The 17,424-nt window shown below is 36.2% G+C and overlaps 1 protein-coding gene and 1 long non-coding RNA gene across 4 annotated transcripts in view; one reads left to right on the top strand and one right to left on the bottom strand.

Annotated features, from left to right (window-relative positions):
- Nucleotides 1-926: 926 nt before the first annotated feature.
- LOC107691206 (uncharacterized) lies at nucleotides 927-11,640 on the top strand. The gene is made up of 3 exons (XR_001634521.1): nucleotides 927-1,001; nucleotides 7,536-7,539; nucleotides 11,630-11,640. It is a non-coding gene; the product is annotated as an uncharacterized LOC107691206 (long non-coding RNA).
- gng4 (G protein subunit gamma 4) overlaps nucleotides 2,268-17,424 on the bottom strand; it is a 21,024-nt gene continuing 5,867 nt past the window's right edge. Inside the window, exons 1-3 of one of the 3 annotated variants that reach the window (XM_016489702.1) lie at nucleotides 14,979-15,068; nucleotides 11,896-12,003; nucleotides 2,268-2,805 (exon numbers count right to left, since the gene is read on the bottom strand). In XM_016489702.1, the coding sequence (XP_016345188.1) occupies nucleotides 2,677-2,805; nucleotides 11,896-12,003; nucleotides 14,979-14,990 (249 nt within the window). In that variant the 5' untranslated portion in view covers nucleotides 14,991-15,068 and the 3' untranslated portion in view covers nucleotides 2,268-2,676. Of the gene's footprint in view, nucleotides 2,806-11,895; nucleotides 12,004-13,740; nucleotides 14,036-14,978; nucleotides 15,069-17,424 lie in introns of those variants that run through there. The other 2 variants (XM_016489703.1, XM_016489704.1) reach the window with 2 other exon arrangements.

Below are 17,424 nucleotides of genomic sequence, written 5' to 3'. Positions count from 1 at the left end.
CATGCATGTTGCAGGCTATCCGTTTGGCATTTCAGTCAAAGGCCTTGCTGTTTAAATCAGGACAGGCAAAACAACTCTAAAACTATTGTGAAACATGCCCGTGTTAGTAAGGCCATTCAGCAAGTGTGAAGAAATCATTAGCAGGGAGGTGATTTGAGGAAAGAATCTGCCTGTTTGCATGTGGGAAGATCTTTTCATTGAATAAAAACGTCATTTAAATATAACTCTGACTAAATTTAAAGGTGATGCGTGTCATTTCTTTTATATTCAAGGAATAGTTCAGGCAAAAATGAACATTTGCTGAAAAATTACACATCCTCAGATCATCCAAGATTAGGATGAGTTTGTTTGTAGAAATATAGCATTGCATCAGTGTCTCAGCAATGGATGCTCTGCAGTGAATGGGTGCCGTCAGAATGAGAGTCCAAACAGCTGATAAAAACATCACAATAATCCACAAGTAATCCACAGCACTCCAGTCCATCAGTTAATGACTTGAGAAGCCAAAAGCTGAATCAGGAGAGAAATCTGCACAGATCAAGCACCGTTTACAAGCCAAAACAGCTTTACATAAACTAAAACATTACAAAACATAAACTAATATGTGGCTGGATTTTGATGTGAGAGACAACTTTTTCACTGGAGGAAGCATTATTATGGATTATAGACTCATATTTTAGCAGGAAGCAATGGTTTGAAGTTAAAAACGTCTTAATGATGGATTTGTTTCAGCTTTTGTCTTCTCAAGATGTTAACTGATGGACTGGAGTGCTGTGGATTATTGTGATGTTTTTATCAGCTGTTTGGACTCTCATTCTGACGGCACCCATTCACTGCAGAGCATCCATTGCTGAGACACTGATGCAATGCTACATTTCTCCAAATCTGATGAAGAGACAAACTCATCCACATCTTGAATGGCCTGAGGGTGAGGGTAAATTATTGGCATATGTTCATTTTTGGATGAACTATTTCTTAAAAATTCCCATTTAATGTGTAGAGTTCAACACTCTGACTTTAGACCGTTAGAATTGTTTGCAATTGCGAAATGACACACTTCAGCTTCGAATATTGTCTGTACGAAGGTGAAATCTCCAAATAACTTTGTGATAAAGAGGAAAATAATGTGATCTCACAGTTATCGGCACAAACTCCCGTCCCGCTGGATTTTATATGTCAGTTGGGGCAGAAAATACCTCTGTACAGTCGACACCTCATACAGACGCACAACGCAACACCTTGAGGGCAAACGCATCCCAGAAACCATCATGAGGATTACTGTCGAATGTTTGAGTTCAAACTGAACCGATTCAGATTCAATATCTCAGGTCTGAACGCTGTATTCCTATCACAAATGTGGAGGAGGCCTTTCAGAGGTATCCGGTTCGGTTTATCACAATGTAATTTGGAAACTGGATAAGATTTGATTCACATAAGCGGATTAAAAATATCTCAAATATCATCATACCGGAAAATGGGGAGAGATGGGAAATCATTCAAATGGAAATGCATTACAGATGCACTACAAGTCAAAGGTTTGGACACATCTGCTCGTTCTTTATTACGACTATTATTTCTTACGCTCACCAAGAAGGCATTTATTTGATCAAAAATACAGTAAAATATTATTAGAATTGAAAACAATTTATTCTATTTGAAAATATTTTAAAATGTAATTTATTCCTGCGATGCAAAGCTGAATTTTCAGCAGCGATGACTCCTTATTGAATAAAAGAGAGACATTCAATAAAATAAGAATTTAAATCTAATTCTAAATCTAAATACAGATCAAAGTCAAAGGGCGGATGCATTATTTTTTATTACGACTGATATTCAAAAACAGACAATAGTCATGAAACCTATGAAATGTAGAGATTAAAACATGCAACGCAAATGAAACCTCTCTTAGATTTGAGCTTCTTCTTTCTCGTTTTGGACATTCATTAATCAAATTCAAGTTTTGTAAACAAATTCATACAAAGTCTAATTGAAACTAATTTAATTGATTGAAACTAATTTCAATCATTCAAAACATGAAGAGAATTACTTTTTTATAAAATCTACGGACGAATAAATATTTGCAATAGCAGGGAAAAATGGATTGTGTTTATGACTTCATGACCACTGTATGATTTGACATATATTTCCATCAATATAATTAATGCATGGATGCATAGGTAACGATTGTTAAATATTGAGTTCTGTTGTTTTTGTCCTCAGTTTAAAGTAAACAAAAAATAATTTCAATTATTAATGCATTAGCTTTTTTTGAGGATTCGCTCAAGTGTGTCCAAACATTTGACCAGTGATGCATATCAAATAGCTGAAGTTTATAAAAACGTCTAAATACATTAGAAAACATCCACCCGTCAGGGTTTCACATCCTCTGTGGCACGACAAATGAGTCAAAACGAAACGAAAACACAAAAATCTCTCATCTCATAAGCAGTGAGAATGGCTGTTCTTTAATTACCAAGTAATAACAAACCTATTTAACGAGACATGAGACGCTCTGACCGGGTTGCCAGTTAATTGACTCCCCCCCAAAAACCCCTCACAGGCGTCCGGGAGGGATCGGACCGTCAACAGATGCGGCGGCTGCCACTCAAACACAGCTCAGCAACAGCAGCCAGGGACGTGGAAACCTCACGGCAGAACCTGCAGCCCGGCCCGGCCTCAGAGGATGGTGCAGAAGAACTTCTTCTCCCGGAACGGGTTTTCTGAGGCCGGGACAGGCACGATGAGCGGGTCCTCTCGTATATGAGCGTCACAGTACGCCATCAGGTCCGCCGCGGCCTTGGACACCTGAGGACAGAGCTAGGGGTTTAGATATGGCATAGATTTTGAAAGAAGTCTCTTCTGCTCGCCAAGGTTGCATTTATTTAATCAAAATACAGTAAAAATACTGAAATATTTTTTACAATTTAAAACATAGTTTTCTATGTGAATATCTGTTAAAATATAATTTATTCCTGCGATCAAAGCTGAGTTTGTCTTCAGTGTCACATGATCCTTCAGAAACAATTCTAATATGCTGCTCAAGAAACATTTCTGATTATTATCAATGTTGAAAACAGTTGTGCTGCCTAATACTGTTGTGGAAATATGAATAAAAAGTTCAAAAAACAAGCATTTATTTGAAATAGAAATCTTTTGCAACATTATCCAAGTAATACTGAAATATTTTTTACAATTTAAAACATAGTTTTCTATGTGAATATCTGTTAAAATATAATTTATTCCTGCGATCAAAGCTGAGTTTGTCTTCAGTGTCACATGATCCTTCAGAAACAATTCTAATATGCTGCTCAAGAAACATTTCTGATTATTATCAATGTTGAAAACAGTTGTGCTGCCTAATACTGTTGTGGAAATATGAATAAAAAGTTCAAAAGAACAGCATTTATTTGAAATAGAAATCTTTTGCAACATTATCCAAGTGGATGCTGCACGCTTGTGGTGGTTGAGGAGAGACCCCCCCACATGATTGTAAAGCGCTTTGGGTGTACAACAATACACAGTAAAGCGCTATATAAATGCATCATTCATTCATTCATTATAAATGTCTTTACTCTCACTGTTACTTTCTTAAATGTGTCCTTGCTGAATAAAAGTAAGATTTTTTTTTTATACGCCCCAAACTTTTGAATGGTAGTGTATCATGGTTTCCACAAAAATATTTAATATTTTATTTTCCATAAAAGACTTCGGAAGAATCGTGTGACAATGGAAGTCTGGAGGAAAAATGCTGAAAATTTCTCATAAATACATTAAATTTTTGCATATATTCAATTTGAAAACAGTTATTTTAAAAGGTAACAATATTTCACAATATTACTATTTTAACTGTATTTTTAATCAAATAAATGCAAGCTGAGTTTCAAAAATAAAAAAATAAAAAAAATCCTAATTTTTACTGCTAGTTTGATATCAAAGGTAAACATTATTATTATTATTATAAAAACAATATATTCCTATCACTTTTTTCTCCCCCATATCACATTACAATGCTTCGGATCATCCAGGACACTGTAGTTCAGCAAACTAACACACATGAAACTCATCTGTGCTTAGCTCTAGAACTGACCATCTCTATTCTAATAACTGATAAGTGATCAAGTGACCTAACGAGCATCAGTATCTCCTCTCCTCCTCGTCTGTGGCTCCATCAGCAGCCAAAGCAGAGCGACAGACTTGAGTCCACAGACTCGGAGAAAACAGCACTGGCTCATGTTTTTACAGCATTGGCTGACTGTTGTACGTAAACATTCAGTCTATGCAAAGACAAAAAAAAGAAGTTTGAAAGAAGATGATTTTAGTCTGCAAATGTCATGCTGAATAAACATGCCAAAGCATGACATTTATCACAGTCCATTGTGTTCACTGCTATTTCTAGGCCCCTTTGTAGAATTTTGGCCTAAAACTGCCAGAGTGAAGCACACAAACACACAGCCTCTTTCTGATCTTAAAAAGTCTGATAAAAATACAGACTATTCATTTATTATTCAGTTATTCAATACTGTTTTTACCTTAAGCAACATGAAGCGTTATTTGTGTCGAGCGTTTTAATGTCCCTGCTAATTCATAAGCCGAGTGAGAGTCATACTCGCAAAGGTGATGTTAATTATTAAACCAAACAGAATCAAACCTTTCAAAAACACGCAGCAATATGATTCTTTTTTTGAGAGACAGGCAGTGGGTTTAATCAGTGACAGATAAGGATGCACCGAATGTTCGGCAACCGAATAAGCAAAAAGACCGAATAAATTGTACCGAACAATAATGACGTGATGCGATGCGATCAAATAGAGGCGCGCGTTAATTCAGCAAACATGTCGGCACACCCTAGATGTGGATCCAAGCTCGCCCCCTGGATCTTGTGTTCTGCAGTGAGGGGCTACTGGAGAAAGACACAAAAATCATTACAAGCACCGACAGCGAGAGACTGCTTAGTGCTGCATCTGCATTACATGTCTCCGATAAGAAGATAAAGGGGTGGTTGTTTCTGGCTACTGTATGATGATTGAAATCGCGAAATGGCCTCAAACAATTAGTAAATAAACTGCAGCATTATCCCTGCGTCCCAATGTTCATACTATCCATCCTAAACAGTATGAGAGATTAGAATAAGTGTGTCCCAAAGCAGAGTATGTTGAAAACAGTATGCCAAAAGTCCCCGGATGGTCTACTATTTCAGGTCGATTTTTGAAGTGTGGATCCGCGCACACTCTGATGGCTAATATTGCCCACAATCCATTGCGCTTTGACGAATTATTCGGTTCAGAACTACAAACATGAATAAAAAAAACATTTAAAAAAAAAACTACAAACATGGAGGATGTGCGCGACCTATGGTTAAGGAGAGAGGTTTAGATAAAGGGGTTTGAGTTACTAATAATCAACCTTTAACCTGTTAAAAAAATTTCATTTAATGTTATCCGTGTTAGGATATTTCATCTACAACAACAATGTGAACTTTTATAAACAACCGTTTGGCCATTAACTTTTAAATGCATCATTATGCAAAAATCTGAGCTGAGTTCTCAGCATAAAGACCCACGGCTGGCAGATCAACGAGCTACTTCATTTCTCTCCAGTACAGTAGGAAGTTAAATGAGATGAAATGTGGAGGATGTTAACTGTGACAAGATGATTGACAGACCAGTTTACAGTGACAGGGTGTGTGTAATTATGAGACGGACCGTTAAACACGCAATTGTATGATGTTATAGTATGTCCCAAAGCTTGCCTACTCTTCTACTACACACTCAAAAGTGTGTACTTTTTCTTCACCAAAAGAGTACATACTTTAAGGGCGTAGTATAAGTAGGCACATTGGGACGCAGCACAAGTTTTCTAATACACGCATGAATTGCAGGTATTCAAACAGCGTTGCACGAGCTCGCGGCGCCAGGGTTCAAAGTCCAAAGCGCGAGGAAAATCTGCGCTGAAACTGTGTTACTCGTCAGCTGCTCAGTAACATTTTTATGAATTTTTACAAGGGATGTGACAATGTGATACGTGCAGCAAACATCTTCAAAATTACACCAAATACACAAAATAATGTCCTTTTTAGCAGCATCATATGACCCCTTTAAAGAGAGTCATTTATAAATCTGCTGTTGTCAACAAAAAGAAGCACTGAAGACTTTCTAGGGGCTTCTGCCAAAATAAAAGCCCCATTAACATTCATAAATGCTAGTATTGTAATTTTACTGTTGTTCTGTAAAATAAAATACAAAGTAAGACAATAATAATGATAATAATAAGTACAACAGCTATATTAATACATTTATTATAGCCTAACATTTCACACATAGTGTTCAAATCTCTAATAGATTTCTGAATGGCACTGATATCTGATATCAGAAATATCTGAAATATGTTTTTAAAAAATTATCTTTTGCTCAGCCAGGCTGCATTTATTTGTGCAGTAAAAAAAATACATGGCTGATTCAAGAAGGGGGTCTCAATTACCCCAAAAAATTAATTTGTGCTTTGTTGGTATAATGTCTGCAAGAATGTTAAAAAAGTGTTAAGTAAATATTTTTAAATTGTTGTTTTGTAATTTTTTATTTTTTTTGAAAAACAAGACAAAACAGTAAAAAGCAAAATGTGGGTATTTAATTTATGCAATGGTTAAGAAAATTGGCAAAATACATGGGGAAAAAAATGCATGTTCGGTATTTGGCCTTCGACCCAGTGTTTCATTTTGTTCGGCTTCGGCCAAGAATTTTCATTTCGGTGCATCACTATTAATAGATTTACTATCCGGCGTCTTCTCTTCATCTCCGCGACCTGCTTCCCTTAGTGTTTTTACACCGAGAAAAGGCGGAAAAACATACTGCATTGTCCAGTTTTCACTCAGAATGATGATCGGAGTTACTTTTGCAATTCTCGATGCAGCATGAATGACATACAATGGTGACATTTTTCACAATCATGACAGAAAATCTAAATACTGCCCTAAACTCAGTAGTTAATCTCAATAGAACTCAACACGATATGGGATACTTTTTCATTCAAATAATGCATACAGCTCAAACTAAAAGTTGGAATTACATTTTTTTTACGAAGGAGAAAAAGGAAAGTAAATGAAGTGTTGTGGACCATACCTCAACCATTTCAAGCTTTTAGGAAGACCGATAATTCTTTTGAATCCTAAATGCGGCTATATTGATATCTTTGTGCTTCTGGTTCACCGTATTAATATTTTACAAGCTTACGATGTGTGTTGTGTAACCAGATTACGATTCACTTTTTCACTTAGGTTTTCACAGAGTTTTGTTTCCTACAATGGAATATCAACCTCATCCAGCGCTCGTTTTGTTTTCGATGTGAGAAACGCTGCAATTAAACGATTCAGAGCGTGAGTGAGCTGTCCGAATGAATCAAACCGAATCACGAACCATTTCGGAACACACGTTTGACCGAAACAAAAATAATCGAATCCTAAAAAATTAATCTGGAATCGCTAGTTCTGATTCTAAACAACTGATAGAAAACACACATTTTTGCTGAAATATTATTCTTAGGTCAGTACACGGTAATTTATCAGTAATACAAAAATATATTTATATATATATATATTTTCAATACAGAATGTCGAAGGTCAGTTCAACTGAAACTTTGTAAAAACTGATATGAAACTATAACTTGAATGAATAATTCAGTGATGCAGTCAGTGGTATATGTTTTATGAATAACTCATATTGTGTTGTTTCTCAGAGGAGCACATGGTCCAGTAAAGAGTCTGATTCATTGGAGACGCAGCTGTTGGACGGGAATCAGGAGCTTCAGCGGTGTGTGTGTGACGCTCACAGCCAGATGGTACAAAAACACAAACAAACTACATTTCCCATCTTCTCACGCATATGAAAGAACCAAAATATACCATAGCAGTACTACGTTTTTGGACATGCACCATAATAATTCCTTGAACCACATTGGAATACCTTAATATATATATATATATATATATATATATATAAAATAGTATGCTTTATTAGTAAGGTGTGTACAGAATGTGGTCTCTGTTAGTATGTTCTTTTGCTTTTCTCGGTGTAAAAACACTAAGGAGATGACGAGAAGACACCGGATAGTAAATCGATTAATAATGTCACTGCCTGTCACTCAATAAAAGAATCACATTGCTGCGTGTTTTTGAAAGGTTTGATTCTGTTAATATATACAGGTGTGTGTGTATATGTATATGTATATATATATATATATATATATTTTTTTTTTAAATACTCTAATATGCTGATTTGGTTATTATCAATTATTATTAATAATGGTTTTTATTATCAATGTTGAACAGTTTTTGCTGCTTAATATTTTCGTGAAAAAATAGATACATTTTTACAGGATTCCTTGATAAATAGAAAGTTAAAAAAAGAACAGCATTTGTTTGAAATAGAAATCTTTTGTAACAAAAACGTCAGCATACATTACTGTCACCTTTGGTCAATAGTTGAATAAAAGTAGTATTTTTTTTCCCTTAAAACCTTCTTTTAATGGTAGTGTCTCATGATTTCCACTAAAATATTGGGCAGTGCAAGAGTTTTCAACATTGATAATAATCAGAAATGTTTGTTGAGCAGCAAAGCAGCATATTAGAATGATTTCTGAAGATCATGTGACACTGAAGACTGGAGTAATGATGCTGAAAATACAGCTGCGCATCACAGAAATAACACAGCTAAGATTGTAATAATATTTCACAGATTTACTGTTTTTACTGTATTTTTAAACAAGTAAATGCAACCTTGGTGAGAAGAATAGACTTCCTTCAAAAACATAAAAATCTTAATTATTCCAAACTTAAAACACAATCGGATTTAAAGTGTCATTTTTAAGTTTCATGGTAAAGCGTGTAGATTTACAGAAGTAGAAGTGCCACGTCGAGCCCTAATGGACTATTACAGTATTCACAGAGGAGGACCCATAAGCTCCGTCCGGCCGCTGGGAGTCTGTAATTACAGCACGCCAGCCGCTGATGAACGAGCCTCACTAATTAACACATACCACATTCCACTGTGATTGAGGAATTAATCAACACAAGCAAACAGGCCACTCGCTCTCGTCCACACAGAAACATCTCAATATACTCTCTTTCTTTGTGTTTCACGGCTGCTGTTTGGGAGTCCAGCATCACTGATAGTTCATACAAACCGCTGCAGGTCACAATAAAGTTCACTTCCCACAATCCTGTTAAATCCTATGCCTTTTGCTGTGAGAGAAAACAAACATTGTGTTATTTAGCGGGACATAAACGAGCTCCAGGATGAGACGCCGCGAGACACGAGCGCATGAGACGCCTCACAGCGGTCAGATGATGAGAAGCTTTCTACTGATTACTGTGGGAATCTGTTTGTTAACTTACGACACGAGAAAGTGGACAGAAAGAACAAGACAATTCACAATCCTGACACTTATTTACAACTTCCAATCACATGAATCAAAATGAACTCGGTTTACTTTCTTAAAACATTTTGCCTGGTCTTATTGTGACTGATTCATCAATGCAAGTTAATAAAAAAAGAAAAATAAAAAAAATAAATAAAATTAAATAAATAAAATAAAAATATATTTAAAACATATATCATATATATCATACACATATGTGTGTGAGTATCAGTGTTATTTTAGTATCATTGAAATAATATAATAGTTTTTATAAATATTGTGAATTAATTTGAATTGTCATTTTTGCTTCATTTTAATTTTAGAAAGTTTTTTTCAGTTTCATTTTTTTAATGTCTATATAATTTTTATTTGTTTTATTTGTATTTTTAGTTATTGTAGTACATCAAGTACATGAAACTACATGAAAATAAAAACTGTTGAAAAAATAAAATATTTTATATAAATGCTTTTTTTAAAGGTTTTAGTTAACTATTAAAATCCTTTTATATAATTATTTCCTGTATGGCACTTCATAATATCATATACACACATACACACACACAAAAACACATGCATGTAAAAAATTATATACGTTAAAAACATCAGGAGTAAATACAGGTTGTAAATGTAAGTTCTAGTTGATTTTAATATTAAACGCAGCAATAAAGACTCCATTAGGATTTTTGCAATGATTATAAGATGTTATTTTGTGTGTTGATTCAAACACAGACTGGTAGATGTCTCATTGGGAATCAATAAAGAATCAGTCTACCTATAGATTGCTTCTCAGAATATTTCCCAGTGGTTAAAAGCAGAGGTCGTATCTGATGTCAGTCAGAAAATATCTGCCATCTGCAGGAAGATGAGAAACCGTCCAATCCATCTCTCTTCGCAGCTAAAGGCCACAGCTGAGCCCGTGCTCCTCTAAACGCTCGCTCCGTCTCTCATCCCTCGGGTTTACAGGCTAAACGCTCAGCCAGACGCACACAACTACAGCTAATGGCTACATTACGCTTCCTTAAAGCGCTCGCTTAGTCTTCTGGGCACATTAGAGCAGATAACAAAACAAATTCCCTGCAAACATCTCCAGATGCTGCTGTCAACACGTCATGCATGATGGCATATGATTTGTTGCAAGCAGGCCATTGATTTACAACACAAATCTGCACCCTAAATATGACTGTTTTAGAAGGTTAATGAAGGGACACTAGATGGGTTAAAATAACATGTCAACTTCCGACTCAACCAATCACGTGAGTTTGGGGGCGGGACTAAGTGGCCAAATGACCGTCACCATGAAACATGAAGTGTTTTTACTTCTCTAGTCAGACGTACTTTTTTAAGCGAAACAGGATATTCATCAAGAATATATATATTATCCATCTTTAGTGACATTAATTAAAATGGAAAGTCTTGCTTGTTGTTTTAACGTATTTGTATTTTTTCTTTGTAATAACTTGCACTGATTAATTTGTTTATTATTTAATGCCACCAAAGGCTATTCATGGCAAACTAAAGAGTAATACAATTTCAAATAATCATAACAATAATACTTCAATGAATTGTATACAATACTTTTACGATATTATCTTTACAAACAATAAAATAAATAAATAACAATTGTGCACTGATTACTAATTCACAATCGTGACCCTGGAGCACAAAACCAGTCATAAGGGTCAATTTTTCAAAATTGAGATTTATACATCATCTGAATAAAGCTGAATAAATAAGCTTTCCATTGATGTATGGTTTGTTAGGATAGGACAATATTTGGCAACTATGTGAAAATCTGGAATCTGAGGGTGCAAAAAAATCTAAATATTGAGAAAATCATCTTTAAAGTTGTCTAAATGAAGTTCTTAGCAATGCATATTACTAATCAAAAATTAAGTTTTGATATATTTACGGTAGGAAATGTACTAAGTATCTTCATGGAACATGATCTTAACTTAATATCCTAATGATTTTTGGCATAAAAGAAAAATGTATAATTTTGACCCATACAATGTATTGTTGGCTATTGCTACAAATATACCCCAGCGACTTAAGACTGCTTTTGTGCTCCAGGGTCACATATATTTGTATTGTATTTGAGTTTATTGTCATACAAGCTTAAAATGTAATTAAATTCAAGTTTATTTGTACAGCGCTTTTCACGATACAAATCGTTGCAAAGCAACTTTACAGAAAATTAAGTTTCTACAATATTTAGTGGTAGCTTATCAGTGAAAATAAATAATTGTGCACTGATTAATCATTCACAATTGTTGTGTTTTATTGCCATACCAGCTTCAATTGCTATTTTAGGACAGAAATGAATCAAACATTCGTTTAAATTCAGTTCAAACTGTTCCATACAAGAGGAAACTCTATAAAAGATTCTTACTTGTGATAAAAAGCGTATGTTTTCTTGTGCCCATACCAGTGAATTAAACGGTCGATTTTGACGTTTTCATGATTTTGGTGAGTTTAAAACACACAGACCTTTATCCTGTCCATGCAGGCCTCCATCTTCAGCTGCTCCACGGCTTTCCGGGCCTGAGAGATGCTGGCGGTGCTGTTATTAGCCATTCCGTCCTTCATGATTGAGTCCTGCACACAAAACACACACCAGATGAGACACGGAGAGTCTGTGAGCTGCTTCTGTATTATTACAGCACAGCTGACTCCTGCAGGTCAAACTTCAACTCCAGACAATCACAACAATATTAGATCTTACACTAACAAAGACTACACGATGGTGCACCAGTATTCTTATGAGTACCTTCAAGTAAATACCATTGTATGTGAAGACTGTAATTATTCAGTAGCATGGTAGGCTATATATCATATAGCACTAAAATGTTTACTAAACAAAACTTAATAGACACTTAGCCAAAAAGAATAAGAGTTTTTATGTTCTTCATGCAAACTCATAGATGCTCAAGAGGTTAACATTTAATAATGTAAAAGGTAAAATAAATGACAAAGTTCTATGGCATTACCACAGTACTTTACTGTAACCATGTGACAGGATTTATGACTCACATATACACACACCAATAAAAATTTGTGGTCAGTAAGATTTTTTATTCAAAATATTAATTAAAAAAAAATCAAGGATGCATTAATCTGATCAAAAGTGACAGTAAAGACATTTCTAATATTATGAAAGAATTCTATTTCAAGTAAATGCTGTGCTTCTGAATGTTCTATTCATCAAAGAATGATTCAATCACAGTTTCCACAAAAAATATCGTGCAGCACAACTGTTTTCAACATTGCTAATAATCAGAAATGTTTCTCGAGCAGCAAATCAGCATATTCGAATGATTTCTGAAGATCATGTGACTGAAGACTGGAGTAATGATGCTGAAAATACAGCTTTGATCACAGGAATAAATTACAGTTTAACATCTATTACAACAAAAGCCTGTTATTTTAAATTATAAAAACATTTAGCAATTTTTACAGCATTTTCGATCAAATAAATGCAGCCTTGGTGAGCAGAAGAGACGTTTAAATAAAACATTACACATTCTCACTTACGGCAGTGTATGGATGTGTATATGCTCATTATCGAAAATGTAAAAACCCATGACTTTTTATGATTTTATTAATTTCCGTGAATTTTCCAGAACTGTAAACCCTATACAGTGTGTTTTGCACCAAACAATCACATTTCTCAAGTCTATGCCAATGTTGTGATATAACAGCTCCAATAATACCCGTCAAAACGGTCAGAGGAATTTTAGGAATATTTTTTACACATAAATCACTACACAGCAACACCACCAGAACATGAGGGTTAAAAAGGCGTTTATGAAGCTCATCAGTCATGATGCCACACCAATGCTGAATACAGGCCAGAAGCACTGGAGCATTTGATTGAATAACATGCTTCACAATTCAGCATCATAGAAATAAACCATATTTACCCAAAGCTGTTTTAGCTTTCATAATGCTCATTATTTGTAGGCGACATGAAATCTAGCATCAGCAAAAACACACGAGGGTCGTGATTATTATTCCTCCATCCGTTCATTCAAGGCCATTTCGTGAATTATCTCTGAACGCTTAGCAATCACAGCCGATCGTTACGATTTAAAGGCGGTGGACTCAAACGCCCAAGAGACGTGCTTCCAGCATCACTCCCCCCTAAAAACCCTGCGGGACCCATCCATCAGCCCGCATCCCTTCAGACTGAGCGCGTTTCAATTCGATAACAAGCGAATCCGTCACCCGTAAAGGAACGCCGGAATTGTAACAAACGCGCAGCGAATGTTGCACAAACGTTCTAATTCAGCAGAACAGGAAACGCAGTTGAAGGTAACGCGTGTGAACACCCACCTGAAGTGTGTCACTGCACAGTATGTGGCTCGACTCCACCCGAACGCGACGAGGAAAAACCTGCAACACCTCAAACACGGTTCATCACCCGCTTTTCTGCTCCGGCGCTGGATGAGATGCGAGGGGAACCTCGATGCGACGCACAAACGCAGGTGTCGCTGCGCCTTTAAGAAGCCCGCCGGACGCGTTAATATCACAAGACGCTCGGTGTCGGATCGTTAGGGCTCGGTATATTGCAGGGCGCACCGGAGGCACGTGAGGTTTCCCCGCTTAACGTGACATCACCGGGTCTCCCAGTCACCGCGATGACGTCACCGCCTCCGAAACACTCGCGCTGTGACGTAACACTCACGGTATTATAGCAAGTTTGATTAATAAGCAAAGACACAAATGCAGCTGGGAACTTGAATAGAATAGAATAGCCTACTAGTTAAGTATACAGGCTAATTATAATACAGTAATAGAACAAGCAGTATATAATGGAACAGAATAAAACCGAATATACCACAATAGAAAAGAACTAAGCAATATAGACTAAAATAAATGTTCTTCGTTGTTAAAGGAAACATATGACATCCATGGAACACTTACATTGCAAAAAAGTTCATCTAAATAAAGTTAATCTACAGATACGATTCAGCATATTGTGGAATATGGTGGTTTTTAATCATTCTTTACACTAAGAAAACTGGTTCTTTTAAGAACGGAAAGATTCTTTGGGGAACCAGAAATTGTTCTTCTGTGGTATCGCTATGAAATTCTTTTTAAAAGTGTAGAACTGACAAATATAGAATAAAATGAAGGCTCTTTATTGGCACGTGGTTCCATGAATCAGGGGTTCTGCAGGTGTTATGAAGGTAAATGTAACACTTTTTAAGATCTAGTGAAGAAAATGTAAGGAATAAAATTAAGGCAACACTTATGTCATGTTCTCTAAATGTAAACGAGTTCTATTAGCAACACTCCAGAGTTTGAAAATATGACTTCACACAGATCTCTTCATCAGAAATTCATCAAAATGAAGCGTTTATAATTAAAAGAACAAATATCTGCCAGTGGGCTCAAAAAAACACACTTCATTCAAAAGGAAAACACATTATACTCCATTGGCAGATATTTGTACTTGTTTTAAGCATAAACTCAATTTATAAAATAATACTTCATGTTCATTTTGCATCTCAAATAAATGTATCTTGATTTAAGAATGTTCAGATATTTGAATTAGAAAAATGAAATACCGAGGCTGACATCCCCAGAACCTTTCCATTCCGTTCTTTGAAGCAAAAAAGGGTTCTTTAACTCCGTAAAGTGTTCTTCATATGAAGAAAAATGGTTCACTAAAAGATTCTTCTATGAAATCCCTGCAGAAAAAAAAAAACATTTGGAAGCTATTTTTAACACTGTACAGGAAACAAGTGCAACAAACTGAATCAAAATGTCTTGAATATTTATATTTATATTATATATAGGTGACATTTTATTACATTTCATAAATACAAAAAAAAAAGGAAATAAATGTCCCAGCCAGGCCTCGGTGAACATATCGATCTTAAATTACACAAACCACTGTTAATTCAACAGAACGATAACAATAAGCCTTTTCGTGATAGTTATGTCGAACAAATTCACACATTCATCTCGCTTCAACAACTCCCACGATGACAGTAACATCAATCTCTTTCTGAGGGAACGCAAACATGACAATACTGTGCACGATAATTAAGAGATAAATGTGATGCAAGCATGGAAAATAGATTCAAAAACAAAAAACCAACACATAACAGGGCTCTGTAAACACCAGATGATTCTCCCGAACTAGTCGACTCTTTCTGGGTTTACACTGACTGAGTAACTTCATTTGAGGGTTCAAATGATACACAGTAGATATTTCTGATAATAATGAAAAACAAAGTAGTAAAGGGGAAAAAGGTGAAAGCATTCCCTTTCTGGTAAACACTAAAATGTAAGACAAGATAATTAAATTAGTTGTAATGTAAGACTCGTGCTAAAAGCAAATACAGAATAGGAAACAAACAAAGGCAAATAACATTCTGGATCATGTTTAGATGGTGGACTCAAATTCAATTATTCTTCCTCCACATTTAAGGCTGTCAACACTTAAGACTTCAAGAGCATCCGAACCCTTTGTACTGTCAGGGAATTGTATTTTTTTAGGGATATAGTGTCATCGTCTTTGTACAATAAACAGGTTGTTTTTATTGTTACCAGAAGTATTTCTAATTTTATTTGTCTTTTATTTGTAAGAGGGGCCTAGAGGTAGATCTGACTAAACCTTATATTGTATCGCCAATGTTAAATAATGTTCAAGTGATCATAACATGCAACATATAAAACTAGAACAGAAAATAAGCAAGCAGAACATGTTTTTAATGAACTATTACAAATCGGATGTGGTAACTGGGACGTTTGTTCAGGTAGAAAAGCACAGGATAAATATTAGCACAGTCGGCGATTGACGAGTGACACACGACCACCTTTGACATTCATAAGATTGTCCCGAGCGCATTTTATAATGAAGAACAAGAACCAGACGTTGAGATTGTGGCTTTCATCCTTGTTTGAGAATAAATATTTCAGCGGTCTGTCGATGAGGGATGATGTTTAAGAAGGCATTGCGTGCACACATTCATTACGCCGCTGCATGTCACTCATGCACCAGTTTTTAATCGTCCGTTTAAAACCTGCCGCGTGGATCATGAATGCTGTTTCTGCAGGAGCGCAGACGGTCGGTAGCTTCGAAAGCAGGATATTCTCAGGATGGTGACGGGTGGGCGAGACGAGGGACAAAAAGAAGGAAAGGCCTTCAAACGTTCAGTCTGGGCAGACCAGATTGTAGCAGCTTTCATAATCAACAACACAAATACTACATGAATCAGTCAAAACAGACGAGGAGAAATGATGCGGGGAAAGGCCTGCGTTCGCGCTGCCTCAGGAGCCCCTGCTCTTTATGGTACAAGTGGCGTCCGTTCCTATGGTGTTTCAGGGGCGGGTTCTGTGATGATCGTGGGCGGGGCTTTGTGCATGCTGGCTCCTCCTCTTCCTGGGTCGGCGGGGTCGCTCTCAACTTCCGTCCTGTGTGGGTAACGAGCGGCGTGACGCAGGATCAGCCTGCAGCATAGCTGCTGAGGAACGAGTAAAACATGGGCAGCTTCAAGCGCTGCTGGTCTCGACGGCACCACGCGATCACCGTGCCCTCGCTGTTAGCCGTGTAGAGGTGATGACCGTCACACGAGAACGTGAGACTGAGAGAGGATACAGAAGGAAACGTCATTAATCACATGACACTTACACTACTGGGCATTAAGATTTAAATCTCTTCTGCTCATCAAGGCCGCATTTATTTGATCAAAAACACAGTAAAAATGTGTAATATTATTACAATTTAAAACAGCTGTTTTCAGTGTGAATATCTGTTAAAATGTAATTTATTCCTGTGATCAAAGCTGCATTTTCAGCATCACTGCTCCAGTCTTCAGTGTCACATGATCTTCAAAAATCAGTCTAATATGCTGATTTGCTGCTCAAGAAATATTTCTCATTATTATCAATGCTGAAAACAGTTGTGCTGCTTCATATTTCTGTGGAAACTGATACATTGTATTTTTCAGGACTCTTTGATTAATAGAAAGTTCAAAAGAACAGCATTTATTTGAAGTAGAAATC

The sequence above is a fragment of the Sinocyclocheilus anshuiensis genome, unplaced genomic scaffold (genome assembly GCF_001515605.1).
Source record: "Sinocyclocheilus anshuiensis isolate Anshui unplaced genomic scaffold, SAMN03320099.WGS_v1.1 scaffold462, whole genome shotgun sequence".
NCBI lineage: Eukaryota > Metazoa > Chordata > Actinopteri > Cypriniformes > Cyprinidae > Sinocyclocheilus > Sinocyclocheilus anshuiensis.
Note: the sequence above shows the minus strand (reverse complement) of the source record. Positions and strands in the feature narration are given on the sequence as shown.